This window comes from Phragmites australis, chromosome 6 (genome assembly GCF_958298935.1).
Source record: "Phragmites australis chromosome 6, lpPhrAust1.1, whole genome shotgun sequence".
NCBI lineage: Eukaryota > Viridiplantae > Streptophyta > Magnoliopsida > Poales > Poaceae > Phragmites > Phragmites australis.
In genome coordinates, this window is record NC_084926.1 from 14,622,726 (window position 1) to 14,650,454 (window position 27,729).

Sequence of the window (27,729 nt, forward strand, 5' to 3'; positions counted from 1 at the left end):
CTCTCGAGATTGTATCATAGCGGCAATCGCGACAAATTGTAACCCTATTCATGAGTAATAAAGCTCTTTTATTAAAAAAAATGATATGGTCTGAACCTGATGCCGGTCATGCTGACTGCTGAGGATTGCCGCATCCCACCCGGCCGGACCCTTTGGATCCCCTCTAAAAGCAAATCAGGCTATAGCTTCTCAAGCGGCGAAAAAAGGATTAGTAACTTCACACTTGCCCCTCGTTAAGATTTGACTTTGTGTCGCATAATTAGCAGCGTGTTTAGCAGTTGATGATTCTACCTGGCTGCCCACAGGCAAAAAAGTCAACTCAGCACCCCTCGGGGCTCAGGCACACGCACGCGCCTATATATTAACTGTCAGCCCGTCCGTGCTCCTCGTCCCACCAGTTCCACCAAGCTCAGCGTCCTCGCCTCCATCTCCGAGGAACCAAGCCATTCCGTCCGAGGTAGCTAGCGCGTCTCGATTCACAAGGCAACGAGAGTAGCGATGGCTCGGCAACAAGCCGGGGCCGTGGCGTTCGCGGTGCTGGCGGCGGTGCTTCTCGGCGCCGGCCTGCCGAGCCCAGCGGCCGCGGGGGTGCTCCTGTCCGCGCTGCCCAAAGCGCTCGCCGTCTCCGCCTCCCCCACGCGTGGCCAAGGTGCGTGTCTAACCACAGCACGCGCTAGCTCGTGCACGCCCTGCACCTGCACCACTACACTACACACCGCGGTTTTTGCTTGGCATGACAGCCAGAGCGTTGATAGCTCGCATTAGCAGCTTAGTTCTGCCGTTAATATCTTGAATCCAGTGTGCAAGGTTTTGCTAGTTCTTTTTTGTGCGGAGGCATTAAGTTGCAAGGTACCAAGGAGAGATCATGCTGATCTCTTAGTGCTCCTCTTCTGTTCTTCACGCATCGGCGATCAGGCGACGGGGGCTGCACGCGTTTGTCATGGTCAGCGAGGTTTAGGATTCGGGGAGGTGATTTTTAGGGTCGCCGGTGTGCTTCCCAAACTTGAAGGGATGTTCAAGGAAACAAACCGGCTAGCGAATGAGGCGGACGCGGGGACGCCGCCGGCCGCGAGCGGCGGAGGATGGCTGGTGGGCCAGTGGGCGAGAGAGACAAGGACGCCGGGTTAGTGTGGTGGCGCTGGCGGATCTAGGCGAGTGACGTGGGGTGCTGAAAGCCAGAGACCAAGGTTGAAGAAAGAAGATCCACCGTTGAATTCGAATCTGACGGTCAAAGGGTATCAACTGATTTTTTTTTTCAAATAACAGGCACTGATCATTAGCATCCGTCTTTGTTCTTTGGGTAAAATTTTATGGGAAGACCAAAATGGCATTTGCGCACAATCGAAATGGGAGAATATGTCCCAGCTCGATCCGTTCTTCCTTGCTGAGACAACTAAACTATGTTATTTTGTCGCTTACAATCGGCCCAAAAAGAACGAACAGAAAGAGAGAAACATTTTAGGTGCTATATATCTAAGCCGGCCAATAGTAGAAGCCTTTTGGGGAAGAATAGAAACGCTTTTTGTTGATGTATACTCCGCGTTCTCAGAGGTCGTAAATAATTTTTTTTTGTTACCAATACATCTGTAACATTTTGACTTACCGCAGTAATTGCGTGAAAATGATGCCATTCTAAATGCGATGTTCAATTAAGTGCCTGTCTGCATTGTGCATCTTTTAATTTGTTTAGATAATCAATTGAAACTTTGTCGTAATGTTGTTTTTGGCCATGGCATGTAGTTCTGCACGCCGGCGAGGACACGCTCACGGTGACATGGTCCCTGAACACGACGGAGCAAGCCAGCGCCGACGCCGCCTACAAGAACGTCAAGGTGACCCTGTGCTATGCGCCGGAGAGCCAGAAGGACCGCGGGTGGCGCAAGTTCAACGACGACCTGAGCAAGGACAAGGCGTGCCAGTTCAAGGTCACCGAGCAGGCCTACACCGCCGGCGCCGCCGGCAAGTTCGACTACCGCGTCGCCCGCGACATCCCCACGGGGTCCTACTTCGTGCGCGCCTACGCGCTAGACGCGTCAGGGACGCAGGTCGCCTACGGCCAGACGGACGCCGCCGCCGCCTTCAACATCGCCGGCATTACGGGCATCCACGCGTCCATCAAGGTCGCCGCCGGCGTGTTCTCGGCGTTCTCCGTCGTCTCGCTCGCCTTCTTCTTCGTCGTCGAGAACCGCAAGAAGAACAAGTAGAGGCCTGCCGGACGTACGCCCCAAGTGCATGGTCCGTGCAATGCAATGTCATCGCGTGTTGCGTTCTTCCCGGTCGGAACTAGTTGGTGCAGCGCAATTCATTTTGGTGTATGTCTCTTGTTGTCGTGTGCGTGAAAAATAGTATGAAATAACTCGGTTACGACAAGTTTGTTTGCTGGTCAGATGATCTGGTTTGGATATGTGATGCAAGCCCGAACAAGCACAAGAAAGACCTTTACACTTCACACGTCACACCTATGGATGCAACTGGGCCGATCTAAAATCTGCTCCTCTCAATATCATATTTGTTCTTTTGTTTAGATAACGAAAAAGAAATATCTAGGCTCCAAAATGATGTTATGATACAAAATCTATCAACTCTCTCCATTTATACGCTTGCACTGTACTTCCTCCGGTTATAAATACATTACATTTTAAAAAATATATATATCAAAATTTTAAAACATTAACTAGCTTTTAAACTATTTAGTTTAAAAACCTTATAATCATATGTGTAGATTTATTTTAAAAATTTTATAATATTATAATTTTTAAAAATATATTTTAATAAAAAATAGTAGTCAAAACTATGCATTGAAAACCGTGTCTTATCTAAAATAATATGTATTATGATGGGAGTGAGTATTAAGCTGCATCTTTCAGTGAAGTGGCCCGAGCTGTTCTGACTATTGGGACGTATTAGCTTGAGATTACGGCAAGCACGACAGGACAGGAACAACCGAGATTTTTGCCACCTATTCCATCTCATAGTCAACTGTGCAAAGAAGCGCAAGTGCCTGGTACTCCTTCAACCGAAATGAAAGGCCAGGAGGACTATAGAACATGGTTTCTACGGGGATTAGGATGGGCATCAGCGAGCTAACCACCCAGTAATTTCTTATCCAGCTTCATTGTTTGAAGAGCCAGCTAACAATGTCAACGGAGCAGAAAAATAATGCCGCTTGATCAAGACAGCTCGTATGTGATAAACATATCATCCAAAAACTATGCAAATGTCTGGTGAATTATACCTCGAGAGCGGCCCATTCGCGTCCACATTTTTCAGTCCAGCTTAGGTTGCCCTTTCAAGATGTTTCCAAGACGGAAGGAACTTGCAGTTTCTTGTTGGAATGGCTTCACATGTAGATCGATTGTAGTCACAAGAGGTGACCCGTTTCATATTACTTAAAGGATAGGCATGGCGACGGCGAAAAGGTATCCCGTCGGATATGGCGTAGGCTGACTGGCAGTTCTACTCCATTCTTGGCAATTGTACATCAAACAAAAAGGAAGCCATGCTAAACAATGGGTGGTTCAAGCATAGGAGAACAACAAAACTAGATAGCTAATGGAGCTCAAGAACTACTCCATGCAAAGAAATGATGGATGATATCCAAATAAACCCTTGAATAAGAATGTTAAAGCACAATTACGCAGGAAGCAAGAAAACTAGAAAAGTAGTTAGCCTATGAAAGGTTGGCAGCACTTGTTTTGACATGGAAGAGGAGGGGGGAAATTACAAAAAGAAAAGAAAAGAAGAGAAAGCAAAACAGAAGAACCATCATATGGGTGGTAATTAACAGCCTCTCCACACTTCCAAGCCAAACAAAATGGGAATCAAGCAGCAAGAAGAACGTCACAACTTATTTGTCCACTGTTCAGAAACGAAGAGGAAAATCTGACTGTAGAGTCTCATCATCTCTGTCCTGCCGACGATCTGAAATATAGGTAGATAGAGAGTTTATACTTTATATGTAGGAACAACTAAATATTCATGACCAAGCTTGAGAAAGATTTGTAATACTAGAATTAAAAAACGTTGAATAACTACACATTAGTCACATCGTGGTTTCTGCTAGATGATGCACATCGAAAGCACAGTTCAGATTAAGGGAACAACACAGTAAAACTGAAGGATAAAATGAGCAGTAACCTAACAGATGTCGAGTTCAAAATACTAGGAGGACATAATGTGGGGCAGAAGATACTCTCCTAAACAAAGAACACATGCTAAGGTTACTGTGATCAATAATGATCACAATTAACAAACCATGAAAGTCAAGGAGTATCCAACTAAAATTATGTGCATGTGTAACTGCGCAAGAATCGTAGTAAGTAGAATTTTGGTTGGAATCGACCAAACTCATAACAACATCAAGCACAAAAGATAAACAGACCTCTCTGAACTTCTGTTGCCACCAAATGAGCCTCTATCTCTGCTCCCCTGAAATCCCCATCTTTCTTCAGTTGGTTTTGGATATTGCTCTATGCTGCTGCGGGAACGTGGCCTTTCCATGGGCTCTTTTATTTGGGATTCATCTGCAAAATTAGTTGGCGGTGATGATGTAACCCTGCCTGCTCCAGAACCAGGTCTTTGCGAAAATCTGATCTTGTCATCCAACTCAATTGTAAGAAGCTCCAGCTGCTTTTCCATCTGAGTTATCTTCTCGGCCAAACTTTTTGCATCATCATCACTTATCTTGGCTTCACTTTCATTTAGTTCCAACTTAAGTAGGTTGATATCTTCTTTCAATACCCTTTCTTCATTTGTCTCTGGTCTGAAATATTTTTGTTCGTGTCAAATCAAATGGAAAATTATTCCTAGAAACTGTAGGTAAAAATATTTGTGTGTGATACATGTATATGTATTTAAACAAGAAAAACTAGCAAATTACATTTACTTCAGCAAAGCATGGTGCAAGAATAAAACAAATGGGTCATCTAAAATAGGCAACTAACTAGGTTGAGGACTGTCTAATTTGAGTTGAGGAAATTCCATTTTGTTAGACCAACTAGCAACATAATAAAATTGGTTCACCCTTGCGACAGGCTATGCCACAAATTGACTTACTAATTCTTACAAGGTGGCTACTAGAAGCGTTGGAAATAGAGTCATTGGTTGAAGCTATTACAAGGTGGCTACTAAAAGCGTTGGAAAACAGGCTCCAGCCTACCAAAAGCCAAAATAAACCACAGGTCCCAGCTAAACCGAAACCGAAACCGAAACTGAAACCAAAGGGAGCAGCATTATTAATCTTAACCAGTATTGCATTCACAGGTAATTGCTAAGGCTGCATGCTTTGCGAGGTAAACTTAGATCAGGATACCTATCAATACGCCGATGCTCCAGCTCTACGTCGATCTTCCTCCAGTCCTTCCCTTTCTCCTGCAGAACCACCTCCCTGGGCTTCGCATCCCCGAAAGGATTCACCTTTGACCGCGCCACCGGCACACCTTCACTTCCCACAGCCGATACTTGTGACCCGGGGCTCCCTGGTCGTGACGAGTGGGCACTCCCTGGCCTGCTCGACTGTGAGCTGGTGGGACGGCTAGTCTTCTTCTGATCAATCTCAGTGTCCATCTTCTTCCAGTCCAGCCCTTTATCGGCCAGCACGTCCTCCCGGGGCCTCGCGGCCCCAAATGGGCTCGGTCGGCTGTGTCCCACCTCAGCAAGTGGCGTAGGGGTGGTCGAGGCGTCGCGCTTGGGCGGATCGAGCACGATTCGAGGCCTCTCACGCTCGCCATTGCTCGGCGCGGCACGGGACCAGCGGTCGGAGGAGTCGGTCGAGCCAGGCGAGTCGCGGAAGCCACCGACGGAGCCTAGGCTCGGGTAGCGCGACGGGCCTGACGGCAGCGGCTTCTTCCCGCGCGACCAGTCACCGTCTTCGTCGGCGCAACCGACGGAGGCGGGTGCGCCGCCCCCGAGGGCACCGTACCGACCCCGCGGCCCGTGGTCGGCGAGCGACGGCGAGAACGACTTCTTGCTCATTGACCAGTCGCGATCCTCGTCGGCGCGGGAGCGCATGTCGAGATCCGAGCCCCTGCCCGGTGGCGCGCGGCGCCCGTCGTCGTCGAATCCACCGCCGCCGCCGCGGTCCCCGGAGCCGTAGGAGCGGAAGCCGCCGCCGAGGCAGGACCGGTCGAGCTCGTCCGCGGACAGCTCCCTCGGTCCGGTGGGTAGCATCATCATCTCCTGCGTGGTCAGCCCCCTGGGCTCCGGCGCCGGCGCCGCCCGCCGCCCGGACCCGTACCCGGCGAACTCCGAGAGCGAGAGCGTGGTCCCCTTGTTCTTCTTCTTCTTCGACTTGCCGGCGCCAGCGCCGCCCGCGGCAGCCTCGCTGAGGCAGGGGAAGCCCGCTGCGGGTGCCGGTGCCGGGGCCGCGGCGGCCTCACGCTCCTCCTCCTCGGCGCGCTCGGCGTCCAGCGCCCAGGCGCCGGCGCCGCCTAGGCCGCCCCAGGCCTTGGACATGGCGGGGGATCTAGGGTTCGCGCGATCACAAGGGGGAGGCGAGTGTGGCGAGGTCGGAGGCTGGAGAATGGCGATGCGGGGGCGTGCGGAGCCGATCGAGTGCGGGGGGGGGGGGGGGGTTGTAAAAGGCGGAGGCGGGTGCGATAAACGGCCAACTAAAAGGCGTGGGGCGCAGTGGCGGGCGCGCGGCGGAATCGGACGGAGATGATGCCCGCGCGGTGCGTGGGAGTGGGGCTGTGGGAGGCGTGCCGTGCCGTGGTGGGTGCGGGTGGCCTCGACTCACCTCGTCTTTGGGGGCGTGCGCCGTGGGGAGGACGGGGAAACTGGTCGCCACGGCACGTTGGATCGCATCGTTTTGGCGGCGTTTGCTAGGCTTGCGGCCTGGACGTGGACGACGAGCACGGGCGGTTTTACGACGTTGTCACTGTCACCTGCGAGGTTTTGGCTGCCGTGATTCCACCACTGGGCTCACCGGCTCGCAGTCCCAGCGGGAGAGAGATCCGATGTGATACTGACATGTAAGACATAGAGTTAGCCCACGAAGCTAGAATTGACTCACGTGTCAGCGACTATATCACCTTGTCAGAGCAACCGCGTACGTCGCAGCGGCATCCGAGTAAACGGCCGCCATTGTAACAGAAGCAGTGGTTTTCACAAGAAACGCACTGACACTCAAAAGATGTGGTCTTCTGGTGACGGCGACTGGCACGGCTGGCGATGCTGGGCGCGTCCACCTCATCGCTGAGCTTTTGGCTTGAGGTGGACACGGCTGGCGATGGAAATTTATCTCTTTGGGTTCTTGGAATAAAGGCAAGGCAGCCCTGCCCAATAATCTCTCCTCGGCACCGGATTCCTCGATGAGTTCGTACCAATCCACATGACCATGAACGTGCATACTCGGATGATGAATCCTACAAGTAATCAACTGCTGTTTTCTTTTAGTTTTCAATAAGGAAAATTTTACGGTACACCTAAATAATTATGGACCGTTCATCTTATTAGATCGTAATAAAGAAGATGACCTAAGAGGTAATAGGTCATCCATAATTATTATAATTATTTTTAAGTTTTTTGTTTTGGAAATTCTATTAATATCTATTAATTAGTTGCTCTTTTTGTGGAAAGTTTTGGTATGGATTTTGGTACGGTGCGGTCACAGTTGAACGTGATGGGTGGTTGCCGGATTTAGCTCCAAAGGATTTTGGTACATCACGAAGTTTTGGTACGTTTTGTTCAACATGATTGATGAGTTAAAAAAAAAACGTACTGGTTCGATTCAAGTGTACAGATGAATCAGCATCAGATTTTGATACGGTTACAAAGTTTGGGTATGGTTGGTTAAACGTGATGGTTTAGTTAAAAAACGTACTGATTTATGTGTATATAACACGTACTGATTCGTGTGTATATAACACGTACTGGTTTATGTATATATAATACGTACTGGTTCATATGTACATAACAACGTGATGGTTCATTTAACCAAAAAAAAAAACACATGCTGGCTCTTGTGTACCAACACTCGGACGTGGGCATGTTCGGAAGGTTCGTATGAGCACACACGTGATAAGATGTACACATATGATAGGATGTACTACTGCACACATTGATTAAATTTTGTGACCAAAATTTCCTTCATAATTTATAGGCGGCATGACTAATCTCTAATTATTAAATTTGGAAAGATAACATGTGTTGATTCGTAGCGTGTACACCACACACGATAGCATGTACAAGATTTTAGTGTTACCATACATGTGACATAGCTAAATCCAACGATCTGTAAAAAATTTGAAGGACGTGAACTTTTCATTAGGCGTCCTGTATGAAATTTGAAAGAACTGATAATATGATAGTGTACCACATAACATGTGAATGTAACAATTGTTTTAGCATGCGTATGGTGTCGTTCCTAGCTAACGGCGCAATCATCAGGTGACGTGGTAGAGCGCACCATTGAACTTGAGAATGTGACGTGAAGCATGACAGTGCAGCACCATGTAATGTGGGAATGTGAAGAATATGTTAGCGCTCATAAGGTATAGTTCCGACTAGATAGCACGCTAATTGAGTTACACTTACTTCGAGGTATCTATCAAGGTTACGCGATACTGTAAATATTGTACTAGACCATTTTACCCCTGGTGAACCTGCAGTCTACACTATTGATGTAAGTGAGGGGTACGATCTAATCATCACATGTGATATACCTGTTGTCATTAGAGTGAAGCATCCGCAAAAGCAGGGGTGGACGAAGCGGAAGCGAGAATGTCGGCTTGAGTAACGAAAACATTGGTGAGAGTCCAATATCCCGAAAACCCAAGGTTTCCTCCGCAAGGTTTGTCCATGGTGGGTGAGTTAGGGGCAAAGATCAGGCCTAAAGGCCTAGTAGATGGACAACATGTCAATATTCCTGTACTACCCCTTGTTGGTACGGAGGCACGGAGGATGCAAGGTTAGCTGAAAGATTGTTATAGGTTTAAGGACACAAGGTGACCCTGCTTTTTCAGGGGACGAAGGGGTAGAGAAAATATCTCGAGTCGTGGTATGAGTACCAAGCGCTGCAGCGCTGAACGAGCCCCGTGGACTAGCCATTGCTTCTCCACGAGGCTCATACCGTTTATCTAATTTTTATATAAATTATAACTTCAGAAATATGACGCTCGTTTTCGTGTGACTTCGTGATGTGTCTCAATTGAAGTCATAGTTATGCAAACGCTAGATCCCGTGATTGTTTAATTATGACATGTTCTTTGTTGATTTTTTTCTTTGAATGTTAAAGTTAGAAAATCCATGCGAATCGAGCGTAGCTCGGTAGGTGAGCGCTCCTGATGAGGACGCCACCCGCCCGGGCTCGAATCCGTGCCGTTGTACCTCCTCCTTTGTGAATCGCCAGTAGGTCCTAACATATACTTCAAAAAAAAAGTTGGAAAATCCATCTATTACAAGGCAGGTCCACATGTCGGTGACATTTTAAATGTGTATATTTGTAGTTAAAATACTTAACTTGAAAAATATCATACAAATAAGGTGGGCCCACACGTCAATGAGATATTATAAATTTTTTTGTCAATATATACATCTGAAACAAAGTAGTAATACAGCCCATATCGGCAAATGGGCTGGACTCCTAATCAGGCCACTTCAAATACTATTACACAAAGTGGTATTACAGCCCAGGCGCGTAAGTACCCTAATCAGCATCGCCTCCCCAGTGACTGTCTGCCCGAGACTTCGTCTCCCACCGTCACGCCGCCACCCGCACCCGCCGAACCCTAGCCTCACAGTCGATCGGCACATCCCAGGCGCGGGCGCCCATGGAGAATGACGCGCGGCCGAGGGGGGCCTTCAGCCCACTGCCGAGGGAGTGGTCGGCATCACAGTCGGCGTCGGGGTCGACGTTGACTCCGTTGGACCGGAGTCGATCGAGCAGCTTGTGGAGGGGTCCCGGAGCGATCGCGAGCGCTGCAGCGCGAGGAGGTCACGCATCAGCGTGTCCAGCAATTCACAGCACTTAAAGTTGTATTACATTGTCAGTGAAATCCATATTTTCGAAATAGTCACTATTCATTCCGTCAAAAGATCCCTCACCAATCTCCTCCTCCAATGATCAGAATCAGTACGCACTTCAGAATCATTGAGTTGCAACCTAATAACTACCTACAACATCACAGTAATTAATTTACAGTACTATCATACTTCAACACAATAGGAGAATAACACAAGTTGCGATGACCTTTTCAGCACCAAATTTCTTTATCCCTTCAAGATGTGCCCGCTTCACAACCTTGTTTCCACCCCAATTTTTAATCAGAGGATGCTCATGGCATGCATAATCAAAGCAATCGCCAGCCGCTTGAAAATGTTCAAAGAACCAAACCTGGCAACAGGGTAACAAAAAGGCTTTGATTTGAACCTATTGGATGCAACGACCAATAAATAGTTAAACTAATTCCAACAAAATACCACCTGCAGAAACGCCAAATTTCCAACAAGACCTTTTCTTTTGTTCTTCTTGAATAGTGCCAAGTGATCAATCAAATACTCTAATGTGAACTGCGCCCAATTGTAGCCTTTGATTTTTGAAATATCTGGTACAAGATCTACATACCTGCTGCTCACATATTCCTTTGAACTAGGTGCCAAAACTGTTCCTATCGTATACAACACAAACATTCTAGCAAAGTGGTCATCAGCTGTGCCGCTCCCTATTCGTTCTTCCAAATGTTTGAAAGTGATTGCTGTATCATCTCTCCCTTTATACAAATTAAACCATCTAGGATCGGCTTTCTTTGTACTAATTTCAATCTTATCTCCTACGTCAACTAGACCTAAGATGCAATACACATCCCACGTAGAAATAGGAACCACATGGTCGTGTATTCTAAAGCTCCTATCTACTTCATTGTACTTTTCAGCAAGGTCCTCAAGGAGAATACGTTGAATAGGCATCGCAGGTATACTAAGCAAGCTTTCAAATCCTATTACTTTGGCAACACCCTTCTGTTTCTCATTCAACTTGCTGCATAGTGCAGCAAATTTCACAGGCATACACACGGTTGGGGCCTGGTTACAAACAGATTCAGAAAAGTAAGACATATCAAGTTAAAAAAAATTCTGATTCTATAAGACTTGCACACGACATAATTAACTCAACAACATACCATCTTTCAACAGCACAGCCCCACAGTTCACCAATTCTTCCGATGTTTGAATAATCTGAAACGAAGATAACACTTTAAGGTTGTGTGCAGCTTGTGTACTTCAAGTTTATTAAACAATACTTGCAGTCGACCGGTAAAGTGCAAACACACTTTGTGTTAACGATCTAAACGTTGTCAAAATTTGTACCCCGCAAGTAAAACAAAATTCAACTAAACTAATGGAATCAGTAAACAGGTTGTCCTTCAATTCAAATGCGTGATTTTTGTAATTTATGGTTTCATGGTGAACACAGATAACAAATGATGCGCACTAGCAGTTTGCTACACTCCAGTTACATAGATTAGGGAAGTTGGGACTGCAGGAAGGACAGGCTGAAATTTCAGTCCCTGGGATAGCTGCCAAAACAATTCAATTATCCAGATATGCCCATTGGTATGTACGCAAATCAAAGGAGTTGTATTCTGAAATAATTAATATACAAGGGATGAAACATACGCAAACATCTGGGAAACATATGCATCTTCTATGCAGTGCACACAAAAAGCACTTCTCATAATAGCTATCTTCATCTCACTCTTTCTTACCCTCTCAAAAGAAAAAAGAAAAAAAGCCAACCCACAAATAACAATGCCTGTACATTTTTATTTATATCAAACCACACAAATCAAGCAGCAGTACCGCAAATATGCGTTCTACAATTGCCTACGGTACCAATCAGTCACGCCCCAACCAATTCTTGATCTTTCCATGCAAATTTACTGAATTTTTTCAGGAAGCAAAATGGATTCCCAGAGTAAATATGTCTGGGTATAATTCTGTTGCTACACTATGATTTTGGGCAAGCTATGGTAAGCAGAGTATATGAGTAAATGAGGACAAAGCAGAACAAACAGTTATCATATGATCAAGCATGTTCGCAAGATTTCACACAAGTACACATGAAAAAAAATCCAATACTATATCACCTATTTAAGTGGCAAATTAGATCAGTCCACCCAACACAATAAAAAAATAACCAACAAGAGACTTCTGCTATCGTAAGTGGAACCTTGCTGAGGAGATCTCTACTAGTAAACCAACATCGAACAAGCAAAACTAAAAAGGCCACCCACGAGCACTGAGGCGAATGGCCTGGGAGGCCATGTCTCGCAAATTTGCTTCTGTGGTGGCCTCTCTTCAGTCTCAAAAGACTCCGTCACGGAACAGGTGGCGCGCAGGAGGAGGAGCACGGCCAACACACATGCGCGCGCACCCTCTCCGTAGCCGCAAGGGGCGCTGGCCCGGACAAGAGCGGGCACCGCGCGTCATCGTCCTCGGAGCGCGCGTGACAGGAGTAGAAAGGGGAAGGGCAGGGGGCGAGCTTTACCTTTGGAGACCGGAGCGGCGCTGCTGAAGGCGGCAGGAATAAGAAGCCCAAGCCTAGCGGTGCACTGGAGGCGGCGAAGACCAGTGGTGGACGGTAGGAAGACGAAATCCGGGAGGGAAATCGAGCTCTCTGAGGAGGAACCGGCAGTGGCGGAGGGAAATCGAGCGCCAAGGGAAAATCCTGCCCTGCCATATGATTCGGGGATATCTCCCCATGCAAGCGGAGGAAATCCTACCCGCCCTGCCCTGCTCTTCCATGATTTCGGGGATCACCGAGCGGAGAAAATCTCGCCATGCAACCGAGCGGCGAAGCCAGAGGACCTCTTCCGTGATTTATGCGGGTCGCCTGTCGATAGTAACCGGGAGCAGCCGGTTAACATATTTTATTTACCTTTTTAATTGTTTTTTCCTTTAAAATCAAGGATTCAGATTTATTTGACATCTTACCTCCCAGAAGGTAAGTGGTGTACCGTAACAGTGCTTTCCGATCTCTAAAAAAAACTTACAAAGCTTATTTCAGTGCTTGAGCATGCCAGCGTCTTTTGGTTAGGGAGTTTCGGTTGCATTTCAAGTTGAATTTCGGTTTGCTCTTTTCAGTTTCCAAAGAAGCAAGCGTTTCTGATCTAGTTCATTGGACAAAAAAGAAGGGGGGCTAATTAAAACTCAACTTAGAAGAGATGAAGATAACCAATAACCACACACAGTAAACACGTCACATCGTCAGGAACAGAAGAAAGGATAGCCGCCAAAATTGCAACAAAATTTGCAGGAAAGCAGAAAAGAGGATGCTCAAGCAGCTGCCAAGAGAAGGCAGCACCGTATGACGATGATCAAACGGGAACTGAATGGCAGCATGGAGTAAAAGAAAGGTTTAGATCGATTTCTGTAGTTCTGCGTTTAGTTTTCAGTTCGTGGCGCATTACTTCAGACACGACGACAGAAAAGCTCCAGCAGCAGGAGTGCTCAGCAATGACGAGCGGAGGATCGCAAGCTCAATGTATGGAGAGATACTTTCAGAAAGCTGCTGACAGTAGTGTAAATAGCTCAAACCAGAGCTGATAAACCTCCCATGAAAAAAGTAGTACTTTCAAAGGGGTATAGATGTAATCCTTTCCAGTATCCTGAAAATGGTCAGTTAATATCCAAGATGAGAAGCAGCTCGATGGACGTCTCCCAGTTACACAAGAATGGCAATAAGCCCGTGCACATACTGGTTTGCTGCTCAAACCCAGTTACTGTCGACTGAACCAGTGAGCTTCTCCATAATGCTAGACAAACCAGCTTCAGAGCCACAAAACTTCACGGCCATAACTCGAATGCCAGAGAGGGGAGGGCTTGAGCTTAGAACAGAACAAGAGGGAGATAGATGAGCAAGCCTCTAGTCCAACATGAAAAGTGAAGCAAAGTATCTCTATACATATGAACACCCAACAGAACACAACCAACAGCTTCAGAAAGCAGCAAATCTGCGAGGACACATAACACAATGGATTAATGTGGCTGGCATGCATAGATAGATTGACACAACCACCTTAAGCAGCTAATAAAATTACTAAACCTAAAAAGCACTAAATTCCAACATCAAATGAAACAAGCTCAGGAACAAACATTCCATGAAAACAGTAAAGTGACTCGTAATAAAGAAATGGAAGAATAAGCAGATGGCTGCATGTATAGTTATTAATTTGCAGAAAATTGATGCAAATCGCGAAGCATTATAAATGCATCAAGATGGGTTATGTTTGCCAAGAATGCCTAGCAAGAAAAATTGAATCCTGTTTGGTGTTGCTTATACTCTAAAGCACTAAATAAGCTACAATCATATGCCTGTGGCATCATCCCGAAAGGAAGATTCATCTTAAGCATATCAACAATAGGGCAACACAATCAACGAACAATTGAACACGTAGCACTAGGCGGGGCCTCTTAGGCTCTTAGCCAAATCAATTGCAAACTGATGGATGTATCTCTGTCGTGAATGTCACGAAGTATGCAAATTCACTTGAAAAAAGTGCCATACTACAATTTCACACGAGCAACCCCTAAAACTCAACGCATAATAATGACAACAGAGCATTTCTTAGCCAAATCAATTGCACAAAGCATTTGTCAAGTATCAATTAAGCATACCAACAATTGGGCAACACAATCAACAAACAATTGAACATGTAACAGTAGACGGCACTTGTTAGACAAATCAATTGCAAACAGATGTATCTTTGCCGTGAATGTCACAAAGTCTGCAAATTCACTTGACGAAAAAAGTTCCATACTACAATTTCACATGAACAACACCTAAAACTCAACACATAATAACAACTACAGAGCATTTAGCAGAGAGTGAACAAGGAAAATTCTCATGGTGGATATGCTCCATCCAGTTTACTGAATGATATTGTTGATCACACCGGCACCAACAGTCTTGCCACCCTCCCGGATAGCAAACCTCATTCCCTGCTCACAAGCGACGGGCTGGATGAGCTCCACAACCATCTTGATACGGTCACCGGGCATGCACATCTTCGCCTCCTCATCCTTGTCATTCATAATATTTGTCACATTCCCCGTCACATCAGTTGTCCGCATGTAGAACTGCGGGCGGTAACCAGGGAAAAAGGGCGAGTGCCGGCCACCCTCCTCCTTCTTAAGCACATACACAACAGCCTCGAACTTAGTGTGCGGTGTGATAGAACTGGGCTTTGCCAGAACCATGCCTCTCTCAATGTCCTCCTTCTGAATACCACGGAGCAGCAGCCCCACATTGTCCCCAGCTATGGCATCATCCATGGTCTTTTGGAACATCTCGACACCAGTCACCGTGGTGTTCCGGGTATCCCGGATACCGACGATATCGACCGTGTCCCCAATCTTGACGGTGCCACGCTCGATACGGCCAGTGGCGACTGTACCACGACCAGTGATGGAGAACACATCCTCAATAGCGAGCAAGAACGGGAGGTCGGTCTGCCGCTGTGGGACGGGGATGTACGAATCCACGGAATCAACCAAGGAGAAGATGCCATCCACCCACTCGTCGTCCCCACGCTTAATGGCAGGGTTTGCCATCAGGGCCTCGAGCGCCTTGAGCGCGGAGCCAGCGATGATTGGCACGTCGTCTCCGTCGTACTCGTAGTTGCTGAGCAGCTCGCGGACCTCGAGCTCGACGAGCTGGAGTAGCTCCTCGTCGTCGACCTGGTCCTTCTTGTTGAGGAAAACAACAATCTGTGGGACACCGACCTGCTTGGCGAGGAGGATGTGCTCCTTGGTCTGCGGCATGGGCCCGTCGGCGCCGGAGACGACGAGGATGGCTCCGTCCATCTGCGCGGCGCCGGTGATCATGTTCTTGACGTAGTCGGCGTGACCGGGGCAGTCGACGTGCGCGTAGTGGCGGGTCTCGGTCTCGTACTCGACGGTGGCGGTGTTGATGGTGATGCCGCGGGCGCGCTCCTCGGGGGCGGCGTCGATCTCGTCGTACTTCTTGGGCGCGCTGCCGCCGACGGAGGCGAGCACCATGGTGAGCGCGGCGGTGAGGGTGGTCTTGCCGTGGTCGACGTGGCCGATGGTGCCGATGTTTACGTGCGGCTTGGTGCGCTCGAACTTGCCCCTCGCCGCGCGCACCACCAGCAGCCGCCCGCGCCTCTGCCCGCACACCGCCGCCGCCGCCGCGCGGCCCCTGGCCCGCGCAGAGAAGCCCAGGGAGGTGGAGAGCCGTACGCGGCTCTTGGAGGAGGAGGAGGCCGTGGCCTGCGGGAAGAGGAGGGACGTGGAGGCCGAGGCGAGGGAGGCCATGGCGGACGGCGGAGGCGGGGGAGGAGAGGGGAAGCGGGAGGTGGGGATTATTTGGGGGTGGATAGGGCGGGGGAGAGGCGAGACAGGGTAGGGGGTTTGCGCTGCTTATCTAGAAGAGGGTCACGGATTGGGCGAGGCGGGGGGCCGCAAATGTGAGCCGCTCGATGTGTCTCGGAAGGTCGTTTTGGTGCGTTTGGGCCAGGGAAATGGGGGTGAGGCCCGGGATGTGCCTCGTCGCCGCGGCGAATGCCTTTTGTTTCTGCACCAGCTGCTCCTCCATCTACCCGTGTCACGTGGAGCCACGTAAAACGCAACGGGGCATCATGCTGGAGGGGGAAGCGCCATTGGAACCACTCGAACACGGGAGGAGGTGGTGGGTTTTCCAGGGGGAGCAGCGAGTTCTACTTGTACGGACCCGTGAGAAGTATCGTGACAGTGGAGTGATTTCTAGTGTGGTGGATACCGTGATTACGACGGTGTGCGCAATAGATCCACGTGCTGGAGATTTTGAAGAAATAACGCCGGTTAGAAATCAGGATTTGCGCTGCGTATGATTTATTCATTTATCATTCGTCATGAGCACACATCTATCTAAGCCAATATGCTTAACACTCCTAGGAACTCTTGGTGTTTGATGCTACCTGATCCAAAAAGCGCCAAGGCCCGCTTGAAGTGGAGGAACTAGCATCATTTTCATTGCCGTCATGTAGGAATGCACAAAAGTGAACATGATCGATGATATATTGGAGAGAAAATTACCTCTTTGACATTGAATAATAAGACAATTTTATTTATACTATTCTACGAAATAAACTTCTTAGAATGCCATTAGCTAATTTTTCCTTCCCTTTGGTGCCACTCTTGTCAACCTTTTGACGTTAGGCCTTGCAACCCTGTTAGTTTTTTCATCGAATAACCAAAATGTCTCAAAACTCCTCTTTATCCTTGTCCTCGCCTGCAGGCGACCCATGAACTTGTGCGCCTTGTCACCGCCACCCAGCATCAGCACCATGGCAGAGGGAGCTCCACTGCTGCAGAATTGAGCCACGCACGAGCTTTGCGCACCTAACCTCTTCTTGGCTCGGTTGCCCTCTGGACAGGGGGAAAATCGCCATCCTCCCCATGGCCCAACGTCATCGAGACCTAACGAAGGTTTTGAACGATGACCCGTTGCATTAGCTCATCCTAGCCCAAGCCAACACCACGAAGAGCTCCGGTGTGACATCCTGGAGCTCGTGCGCACTACCGTTTCCCGAGCTCTAAGCACCCGTCGTCGCTCATCTCGCCATCGGCCATTCCCCAGCCGAGACCGCTAGGTAAGAAGTATCTGAGCATGACCATCTCGCCAAGTTGAAGCCGCTGGTACACTCCTCCGTTAGAGCCCCGCCGCCGCTAGCCACACTCGAGACTGTTGTCCTCCTCTCTAAGGGTAAATGTATCTTTTCTACTACCACTTAATAGAATCTATGGGTCAAATAGACGACAGTGGTGAAAAAGGAATAAAAATAAGAAGCAATGACATTTAAGGAAGTTTATTTCATAGGATAGCACAAAGTGAATTTCTTTACTATTCAATGGCACAGAGGGAGTTTTCTCATCCATTCGGCTTGGTATCTGTACCTGGCTACCAAGAGGAGTGTTTTCTGTTGCACAGATGACTTTTGGAAGCGAGGAAAGAAGCAATGGACATGGGTTTGGGGTAGGGTGGGATGAAGGCAGGGCCATAGGCAATGGAGCTAGTGCACATGGTATACATTAGTTAGTGAGGGTGGGGTGGGGGTTCGGAGTTTGGGGGTGGTGCAAGGGTGAGGGTATGGGGTTTGGAGGTGGTGTGCGACAGAGTAGATAAGGATGATAACAACAAGTGAGATAGGGTTAGTACTATCTAATGGGCTTGTCGGGTCGACTCGGCATGGCTCTAGCTACGGCACGGGCCGATAGGCCTGGTAAGGTTAACGGGTCGTGTCATGTCAGTCCACATGTTGAAGGTGCGCGACCCACGGCACGGCTTGTCAGCCAACGTACCGTGCTAGGTCGGCCTGGGCACTGTTGCGGCATGGCCGGCTCGGTGGCCCAGCGGGCGATGGCGCGGGTGCAGGGCAGAGAGGGCGGTGTGGGGCAGGGCGGAGAGGCCGAGAGGCAGGGTGTCACAACAGCGGGGTGGGGCGGTGGCACGGGGTGGGTGTAGCGAAAATGATCCTATTATGTCATTATTGTGATTTTTGTGATTAATGACAACATAGTCAATGGGACTAATATGTTTATCAAGAATATATGTTAGTAGATCTCATAGATGTAATACATAAAGAAGCCATCGAAACCGAAAAAAAGTTTAGTTGAATTGAAGAAGTCACATGAAAAATGACTTCACCGGATGGTCCGGTGTTCACATGGTTGAACACACCGGAGCATTGTGTCCAGAGGTATTTAACTTCACCAGATGGTCCGATGCTCAGAGGAGGATACACACCGGAGCATTTCCACCAGAGAAGGTTGTACCGTTGAAGATCGAAGATCAACACGCTGGAAGGTCCGGTGATGAAGAGAAGTGCACCGGATAATGAACAGTGCAAAGACGAAGAAGAAGCAGAAGACCCCGTCAGATAGTCTGGTGATTGATTTGAACTCAGAGGAGGAAAGCACCGAAGCATTGTTGACATAAGGGAGAATGCAGTGACCTCACCTGAATGTCCGGTGCTCTGAAGATGTATACACCGGGGCATATTTTTCAGAGAGGGTTGTATTGGCTCGGTTGACTGAGGATAACGCACTGGATGGTCTGGTGATAAAGTGATGTGCACCGGAGAATACACCGGAGTAATTTACACATAGAAGATGTTGACTCGAATGGCTAAGGTATACTCACCGGAAAGTTCGATGATGACGATGAAGTATACACCGGAGTGTCCGGTGTTCACAGAGGCTTGAGTGGGGTTCCAACGGCTAGTTTGTGAGAGTGTACTCGCCGGATGATCCGGTGTTACTACTATTATTATCACCGGATCATCCGGTATTAACAACTTTTCAGAGCCGTTAATGGCTAGTGCGTGAGTTTGAAGCTATAAATACCCTTCCACTCACTCATTTGAGTGTGCTGGAGTTTGAAGAAGTTCATATACACATGATAAGACATCCAAGCCACCAAAGTGTTTAAAGTGATTATCCAAAGCAATTAAGCACAAGATTAGAGAGTGATTAGTGTTTATAGGCCTAGAGAGTGTATTGTTAGGTGATTGCTGCTTAGAGAGTGGATCAAAGAGTGATTCAACAGTGTATCTCTTGGTATGCTGGCACCTTGTAGTCTTGGTGACTCGCCGGTAAGCTTGTTTACCCTCCGACTTGGTGTGGAGCGGCGGCAAGACGATTATGCGAGGACGCGAAGACCCTTGCATTTATGGCTCAAGCTCCGAAGTGATCACAACGGCAATGGACCAGAAGAGAGGATAGTGGTGAAATATTTCCTTGGTGGCTTGGCGGCTCATCTGGGTGGAGGCCTTGTCTTTGTGACTTAGTGGCTTAAGAGTCGTGACCGGGTGTTGTCCGGAAGCATATCCTTTGTGGAGCTTCAACGTGGACTAAGGGTGGTATTTATGCAATCGATACCACGGAAAAAAAAAATCCTTATGTCCAGTTTGCTCTCTCTACCTTATTTATATTTCTATATTTACTTACTTGCAAACTTACCTTCTTAGATAGATTGCAAGTGCTTTAATCGGTAGAGTAGACACACTAGATAAACCTAGAGAACAGTTTATCTTGTGTTATTTTTGAGCCGAAATAGCTCTAAGTGTCCTAATTCACCCCTATCTTAGGACGTCACCGATCCCTTCAGTGGGGCGGGCCCGTGGTGGGGCGGTGGCGCGGGGGCGAGGCAACCGGGCGACAGGGCGGGGAGGCCGTGGGGCGAGGCGGCATGGCGTGGACAGGAGGGCGGGAGGCTAGGCGACGGGGCGAGGCGACGGTGCCGAGGCGGGGTGGCACAGCGGGGTGACGACACGGGGCAAGATGCACGACTGCGTGGTGGGGCAGAATGGAGCAGGCTATGCCCGTACCTATAGTACCGTGCCTCAGACAATCCAGTAGGCATAGCCCATTTAGACGTTTTAGATATGGTAGTTGGGTCCAGAACCAATACACCGAAATGAAAAATGCTACCATAATTTGGTATAACATTTATGGTTGCTATAGCTTGCTAAAAGTCCATGTTGATCAGATGGAGCCACATTAAAACATCTGGACGACAATAGGTCTGTATACCATACAAGTATATGGAGCCATTAAAATATATAGACGACAATAGGTCGGTATACCATACAAGCACATTCCAATGATATAGGATGGCTATAAACTAGAATGAAACTTAAGCTTAAGTGTCATCGGTATAAGATTTGTTTTTTATTATGAAGTTGTTTTACCAAATTTCAAATTCTTGAATTCCAAAATTGAGTTAAACTTCAAGACCGACTGTGGTATTAGCAAGTATTTATCCAGTGACTTTCATGGTAATTTAAAAGTAAGATTCACGAACCACACAAGTTTGGCATACACTGCGCCTCTTGTTACTCCATATGCACGTCTCATAAAAAATCAAGCCCGTTTATCGAATCATCAGTGTAGATGAAGAGATGATAATGAAGGTGCTTGGTAGTGAGATTCGCTGTCGTCGTTGGCAAAATCGTTATTAATATTGATAGATTTCAATTAATAACATCGAGTTGGGGCCATTGAGGTGCCTGAAAAGAGAGACATAAGTTTAGAAAAAGTTTGTGGACTCGGACACAAGGCTTCCAAGTTCTTTATTCTTTTGTGTTTTGCGCTAAGTTTCCTGAACTATAATAATTAGAGGATGCAAATCCAACATTGATTTGCCCAACGGAGAATAGGATACTCCGTAGACGTATTTTTTTAAAAGAAAAAGTTAAATTTTATATACTTGATTAATATTTAATTAAGTTATAAGAATATCTTAGTGTATAAAAAGTATATAAACTAGGTTCATAATTTAAAATAATTTCACACACTATAGATTTTATAATTACAAATAATATAAATAATACTTAGTTAAAATATAACTTTGAAGACCAAGTCTTAAAAAATACGTCTATTATTTTTAAATAGAAGGAGCAGTTATTTCAACCAGCTATAACAATCATTTTCCTAATCTACGATGACATAGTTGATAACACGAGTGAGTTTATGTAATGCAATGGTTGCTTCGTAGATTGGAAGAGCCCAACCAAGGCAAGGAGAAGGTGGGGGGGGGGGGGGACCTTTCGGCCATTTCTTCTTCCCGCAGCCTCCTCGAGTGATCTCCCTGACTTCCCCGGCCATGGCGCGGCGAACCACCCCTCTCCTGCGCCGTCTCCTCTCCCCGTCCCCTTCGCCAACCCCCTCCGCTCCCCTCGCCGGCGCCGTGTCCCGCCGCGGAGTCACCTACATGCCCCGCCCGGGGGACGGCGCCCCGCGCGGCGTCACGCTCATCCCGGGCGACGGCATCGGGCCCCTCGTCACCGGCGCGGTGCGGCAGGTGATGGAGGTGATGCACGCGCCGGTCTACTTCGAGACATACGAGGTCCACGGCGACATGCCCACGGTGCCCGCCGAGGTCATCGAATCCATCCGCCGCAACAAGGTCTGCCTCAAGGGCGGCCTCGCCACCCCCGTCGGAGGGGGTGTCTCCTCCCTCAATGTGCAGCTGCGCAAGGAGCTCGACCTCTACGCCTCCCTCGTCAACTGCTTCAACCTCCCCGGGCTGCCCACCAGACACGACAACGTCGACATCGTCGTCATCAGGGAGAACACCGAGGGCGAGTACTCGGGGCTCGAGCATGAGGTCGTCCCCGGCGTCGTCGAGAGCCTTAAGGTATGTTGAATTTCGCGTGTTGCTCTTTCTAGGCCATGGTATTACCAAAGCAAGCCTTTGTTGGTCATTTATGAATATTCATTTAATTGTAACTGGCAAAATTGATGCTCACAACTACCGACCTAGGATTCCCCGATACGCGATAACAGATACATCGATACAGGTATGCTGATATGGTGATACGGAAGTTTCGAAAAACAAGGATACGCCGATGCACCGATATATATAAATTAAAAATAAGAATGCAGCAATTATAGAGAATGATATGAATGATTCCTCATACCAACAAATCGAGTTCAGGTTCGAATAGATAATACTAGTATACTACTAGTCTACTACTAGACTACAAGTTCAAATAGTGCACTACATCATACAGGATACAAGGCACAGAGCATGCGATGGCCGGCGAGATGGAGCAGGCGACGGATGAAGAGATGGAGGCACAGAGCATGCGATGGCCAACGGCTCATTCGAATCGGTGCTATTATGTTTTAGGGTTGCATTGAGATGGATAAATGGGTTGAAAAACTGGGCTCTTGAGATGGTGGGCTTCAATTTGAGGGGTTATGGGCTGCGAAGTATCGGAGGTGTATCGGGAAGTATCGGGATTATTTCTATTTATTTTTTGGGCTGTATTTTCTGATATTTCCCTGATACCGTATTAGAGACGTATCGGCCCATATCGGTATCGGATACGTAACGCGATACGAGTACGACACTTCGGGGAAGTATCGGGGTAAGCTAGCTACTGACTAGTGATTGATGACTTTTGGACAAGTGAGCACTAGGCATGTATTCTAGACTTTACAAGCCATGCACATCGCCATAATTAAGTTAACTTTGCCTTCATAAGTATACCAATTCGATGAATTGCATTGCCTTATTAATTTTTTTATGATTCTATGTGTACCACAAAGTGAAAAATAAAATTATATGTGGAGAAATGAATGTAAACAATCACCAAAATAACATTTTTGCACAATCCATTTTGGTTTAGTTAACTTGATTTATGACTTGCTCCACAACATTTATCTTGGACGCCACAGATAGTTCATTAAAGCTAGTGTTACTAGGACTCGCGTATCCAAAAAAAAATTGTCGTGTCGACACGTATACACGCGTCGACTCGCACCCAACATGGTGCGACGCAGATCTGATACCTTTGGCTGCCTCGAAGGAGAGGAGGCGAGGGAGGAGAGGAGTCAGCGGCGGCGGCAAGGGGGAGTGGAGGAGGCGGCGGCAGCGGGTGTGGGGAGAGCGGAGGTGGAGGTGGCCGGGACAGGCGAGGTGGAGGCGGCGGGGGCGAGGAGGAGGCAGCGGCAGGGGAGGTGAGGTGGAGGCGGCAGGGTATGGGAGAATGAAGACTCGGGAGTGAAGCTGTGTGGAGTAACTGAAGTCCTAGTGGGCTAGTGGGCTGCATTAGGGAAGGATTTGTTGGGCTGCAGTAGTGGGCTCCCTTCCTTTTTTTTTCTTTTTCTTTTTTGTTTCTATTTTTCTGCGGCTTTGTGTAGTTTTTTATACATCCTTTATACCTATAAAGCTACAACCAGATGTTTTGATGTGTGTTAATTACAAATTAATGTGTTATTTCAAAAATATTGATATTATTTACTAATAAAAATATAAAATAATGTATTTTTAATATAATATTAATATAAATTAAACGAATCCCCGAATCCTATTTTCTAGAGTTTGCCGAATCGGACACCTGCACCCGAGTCAGATTCCGACACCCGCACCCATATCCCGGTAACATTGATTAAAGTTCCAGCTATTCATTTCATTGGTTAGATTCTTCTATTGCTGATATTGAGACCATGATATGTGTGACCATTTGACTTCAGCGGAATACTTTCTTAGGGTGATTGGTGCACAAAATGTGACAGCCTAGCTATCCGAAAATCCTAGTCTTGTCAATTTGCTGCAATGTTTTCAACGCTCTCTCCAACATCAGTGCCTTGTCACTGGAATTGTATTTGCTGTTTTGTCATATTCGAAGCCCTTCACCGCACATTTTCTTATGGTATTCTGTGAGTTTGCTCAAGATGCCATTTCTGAAGTAAAATGCATGTAACATTGCCGCCTCTTCTTGTTCTGCCATCTAAAAGATATTTTCTCCATATTACTCTTACTAAATGAATTTGCTAGGTGATAACTAAGTTCTGCTCAGAAAGGATTGCCAAGTATGCTTTTGAGTATGCTTACCTTAACAATCGAAAGAAAGTGACAGCCGTGCATAAAGCAAATATCATGAAGCTTGCTGATGGTTTGTTCTTGGAGTCTTGCCGTGAGGTTGCAAAGAAGTACCCTGGGATTCTATATAATGAAATTATTGTGGACAACTGTTGTATGCAGCTTGTTTCGAAGCCTGAACAATTTGATGTTATGGTATGTATACACGTTCTGTGCATTTCTCACTCAATGCTCACCTAGCTGATGTTTGATGCAGTTTTCTCTTGTTACAAATGCAATGTACGATGTTTTTGTTTTCTTGCTTACCTTGGATATGCAGCTTCATGTATACCTACAGTCTTGTATTGATCTTGTTTGGTCAATTTGAGTTCCGAAGTGGTTAACTGAGTTTCTGCAAATGTGATATGAAAGCATGTTAGCTCCTATTGTTGGCAAGCTCATATTTTCCTTTGTTTTCTCCTGTTCCAAAGAACCTTTTTCCTGAGTAACCCGTTATTTTCAAGTGGATTTTCTAGATTACTTGTGGAATCTGAACTTACTTTTATTTGGTTCATTTTATAGGTCACACCAAATCTTTATGGCAATCTGGTGGCTAACACAGCTGCAGGTATTGCTGGAGGCACTGGTGTCATGCCTGGAGGTAGAGTTTCCACTCTCGTTTGTGAATTTATCCGTGCAAATAAGCAACATGATGTCTGTAAAGTTAACATTTCATCTGTCCATACTTTGGTGGTTTCTTGCTGATGCACTGCATCCTGTGATATGTTTCTTTTGATACAGTTGTTAATCCTTTCTGTGGTGTTTGAATACGCAGCATGTGCATGTCTCATGTTCGAGCAGATGTAATTTGCAAAAGTTGAAAGCCCCTAAATCTTTGTTTACTACATCCTTCCAGGTAACGTGGGTCAGGACACTGCTATCTTTGAGCAAGGCGCTTCTGCAGGAAACGTCGGAAACAAAAAGATTGTGGAGCAGAAGAAAGCTAACCCTGTTGCACTACTTCTCTCATCCGCCATGATGTTGAGGCATTTGCAGTTCCCATCATTTGCTGATCGGCTGGAGACGGCAGTGAAGCGTGTCATTGCAGAAGGCAAATACAGAACCAAAGATTTGGGAGGCACCAGTACCACCCAAGAAGTCACGGATGCAGTCATCGCCAAACTGGATTAACAACCAGCCATGTGTTTCTGAAACATTTTTTTTCCCTTGGACTAGGTGTCTAGTCCGGACTAAATATTTGTTCCTTATAGCTTTAGGTCACCATTTTGTTCGGCACACCCTTTTACAAGTTCCAGGCATCTTGTTTCTGGTTCTGATTTGGAATAACCGAGTAAATCCAGCATTAATTTTCCAAACGATATTTTTGTGATCTTAACTGGAAATAAGAGAAAATATGGAACAGTTCTCTTCTGCCGTTGCCGTTTGCTACTGTTCGATGTATCCTTTCGAATTGCGTGTTTAGTTGGTATTTTTGTGATCTTAACCGGAAATAAGAGAATACGGAACTGTTTTGATGTACCCTTTCTCTTGATGATTCCTAGTTCATTCATACTGTCGGACTGCTGACATGCTGACCAAAGACCTTTGTTGTATTGGCCGTACTTGTTTTCTGGAATTTTATTTTGCTGTAATCCTTGAAACTGTCATAAGTAGATTCTCTCTCTCTTTTTTTTTAATGAAACTAGCAGAGAACTATCTGTTGTATTAATAAGAAGAAGATCCGACAGACAAACAAAATGTTTTTACAACCAGGATCGAAAGAAAGAACTTGGGGCCCAGGTTTCCCCAGGTTCTACAAAGGGCTCATTCCCGTGCTATAAGGCGCCCCCAAATGGCGCGCTCCCGCAAAAGCCCAAAAGGAGGCTTTCTACTGTATAAGACGGATGATCTAGGTCGAAGACTGCTCTCGATGATCGAAGGTGTGTCGATTTCGTTCGTTCCAAATCTCCCGTAAGACTAGCAAGAGTAGAGACCTAATCCCACGTGTGGCTGTCATAGCCGACCACCAATCGTGCACCAAAGCTGATGGTAACCAGTTGATGGGGTCGATGGCCGGCAGGGTAAGCCAGGATGCGATACGTCCCAATATGCGCCGGGTGAACCGGCAGTTGACCAAAAGATGGTGTGAGGTCTCTAGATCTCAGCAGCACAAGGTGCAAACAAAGTTGGAAGGCCACCCTCTTTTTTGCCAGGCGATCCGCAGTCCATAGCCTGTTCTGGATAGCCAGCCAAGCAAAGAACTTGCACTTCGACGGTGCCCACTCTTTTCAGAAGATGGCGATGAAGTCTGTGCCGATGCATCCTCAAAAATGGATTTTGTAGGCCGAAGATGTGGAGTATTCCATATTGGTGTTCATCCTCCATACGGTATCGTCTGCAAGGTGACCTCACAAGAGGCCAGCTACAGCCGGATCGCTTGGCTAACATGTAGTCGTGATGTCATCTGAAAATGGTCGATGTCTGCAATCCAAGAGTTGTTGTCTATGGCCTCGGCCAGACTTTTCCGTTTGTCCCTACACGCATCAAAAAGGAGTGGAGCAAAGTTCACATGTTGTTGCCCACTAGCCCAAGCCGAATGAGATAGATTCCCATTGCCAATCATGATCTCGGTGGCAACCGCGAAGGGTAGTATGTCAGTCTTATCTCAAGGAATCTCAGAACCGACCCACAACTTTTGCGGGCTTTTCCATTCGTGCCAAAGCAACCACTGCCGAAGTGCCCTACCAAAGGCTTCTAGGTGGAGGACGCCAAGTCCACCCTTGCCTTTAGGATGGCAAACACGACCCCAATTAACCATGCAGCTCCTGCCCGTGATACGCTATCAACCCGACCAGAGGAAGTGGCATCGAGCTGAATCGATCTCCTTAAGCGTTGCGGAGGGGCTTTGATGATTGAAAGGAGGTAGATTGGCTGGGATGAGAGAACTGACTCGACCAAGGTCAGTCGATCGCTGTGATTGATGAGCTTTCTTTGCCAGGAAGACATTTTTGCAATAGTTTTATTCACCAGCGGTTGTAGATCAGCCCTTTTAAGTTGCCTCATGAAGAGTGGGAGGCCAAGGTAAGTGATAGGGAAGTCTACCCGAAGCAATGAGAGGCCCATGTAAGACCCCGTTTGTTTCAGCTTGCCGATTATGGATTAGTATCACAATCTGCAAGCTGAAATAAACAGGTAAATTGTGCAATATAGATTTTAATAATCTAGTCCTCATATTATAACAATACGTCAATATACCTTCCACTAGCTTATGCATATTGTGCAATTCAGTTTTTACAATCCAAATTTTGCAATCCACAATCTATAAACCACTTTTCACAATCTCGAGCTGAAACAAACAGGTCCTAAGTTGATTCTTTGCATATACGGAGGAAAAGACTATCTGTTTTTTCTTCTTTCGGAAA

At 47.0% G+C, this 27,729-nt stretch overlaps 5 protein-coding genes across 9 annotated transcripts; 2 read left to right on the plus strand and 3 right to left on the minus strand.

Annotated features, from left to right (window-relative positions):
• Nucleotides 1-400: 400 nt before the first annotated feature.
• Nucleotides 401-2,373, plus strand: LOC133920489 (high-affinity nitrate transporter-activating protein 2.1-like). The gene is made up of 2 exons (XM_062365105.1): nucleotides 401-649; nucleotides 1,741-2,373. Exons 1-2 carry the CDS (start codon nucleotides 499-501, stop codon nucleotides 2,202-2,204), a joined length of 615 nt encoding a protein of 204 aa, XP_062221089.1. The 5' UTR covers nucleotides 401-498; the 3' UTR covers nucleotides 2,205-2,373.
• A 1,382-nt stretch (nucleotides 2,374-3,755) lies between these two features.
• LOC133921841 (eukaryotic translation initiation factor 4B1-like) lies at nucleotides 3,756-7,005 on the minus strand. Its single transcript, XM_062366890.1, has 3 exons — nucleotides 5,312-7,005; nucleotides 4,382-4,762; nucleotides 3,756-3,921 (listed from the first exon to the last, which is right to left on the minus strand). Exons 1-3 carry the CDS (start codon nucleotides 6,451-6,453, stop codon nucleotides 3,900-3,902), a joined length of 1,545 nt encoding a protein of 514 aa, XP_062222874.1. The 5' UTR covers nucleotides 6,454-7,005; the 3' UTR covers nucleotides 3,756-3,899.
• Nucleotides 7,006-9,513: 2,508 nt separating this feature from the next.
• On the minus strand, nucleotides 9,514-12,908 carry LOC133921842 (uncharacterized). Of its 3 annotated transcripts, XR_009910332.1 has the most exons (4): nucleotides 12,485-12,908; nucleotides 11,118-11,172; nucleotides 10,190-10,333; nucleotides 9,514-10,113 (listed from the first exon to the last, which is right to left on the minus strand). XR_009910332.1 is itself a non-coding variant. In XM_062366892.1 (3 exons), the coding sequence occupies exons 1-3, from the start codon at nucleotides 12,674-12,676 to the stop codon at nucleotides 10,320-10,322; spliced, it is 261 nt and encodes an 86-aa protein (XP_062222876.1). In that variant the 5' UTR covers nucleotides 12,677-12,906; the 3' UTR covers nucleotides 10,154-10,319. The 3 variants fall into 3 exon arrangements, 2 of the variants coding, with proteins under 2 accessions (XP_062222876.1, XP_062222875.1); XM_062366892.1 differs by lacking the exon at nucleotides 9,514-10,113 and having other exon boundaries at nucleotides 10,154-10,333; nucleotides 12,485-12,906; XM_062366891.1 differs by lacking the exons at nucleotides 9,514-10,113; nucleotides 10,190-10,333 and adding an exon at nucleotides 10,349-11,019.
• Nucleotides 12,909-14,684: 1,776 nt separating this feature from the next.
• Nucleotides 14,685-16,488, minus strand: LOC133921844 (elongation factor Tu, chloroplastic-like). Its single transcript, XM_062366893.1, has one exon. The coding sequence runs from the start codon at nucleotides 16,270-16,272 to the stop codon at nucleotides 14,866-14,868; it is 1,407 nt and encodes a 468-aa protein (XP_062222877.1). The 5' UTR covers nucleotides 16,273-16,488; the 3' UTR covers nucleotides 14,685-14,865.
• Nucleotides 16,489-21,502: 5,014 nt separating this feature from the next.
• LOC133921845 (isocitrate dehydrogenase [NAD] regulatory subunit 1, mitochondrial) lies at nucleotides 21,503-25,738 on the plus strand. Of its 3 annotated transcripts, none has more exons than XM_062366895.1 (4): nucleotides 21,505-22,135; nucleotides 24,296-24,523; nucleotides 24,890-24,968; nucleotides 25,224-25,738. In XM_062366895.1, the coding sequence occupies exons 1-4, from the start codon at nucleotides 21,602-21,604 to the stop codon at nucleotides 25,496-25,498; spliced, it is 1,116 nt and encodes a 371-aa protein (XP_062222879.1). In that variant the 5' UTR covers nucleotides 21,505-21,601; the 3' UTR covers nucleotides 25,499-25,738. The 3 variants fall into 3 exon arrangements, with proteins under 3 accessions (XP_062222880.1, XP_062222879.1, XP_062222878.1); XM_062366894.1 differs by having other exon boundaries at nucleotides 21,506-22,135; nucleotides 24,284-24,523; XM_062366896.1 differs by lacking the exon at nucleotides 24,296-24,523 and having other exon boundaries at nucleotides 21,503-22,135.
• Nucleotides 25,739-27,729: the final 1,991 nt, after the last annotated feature.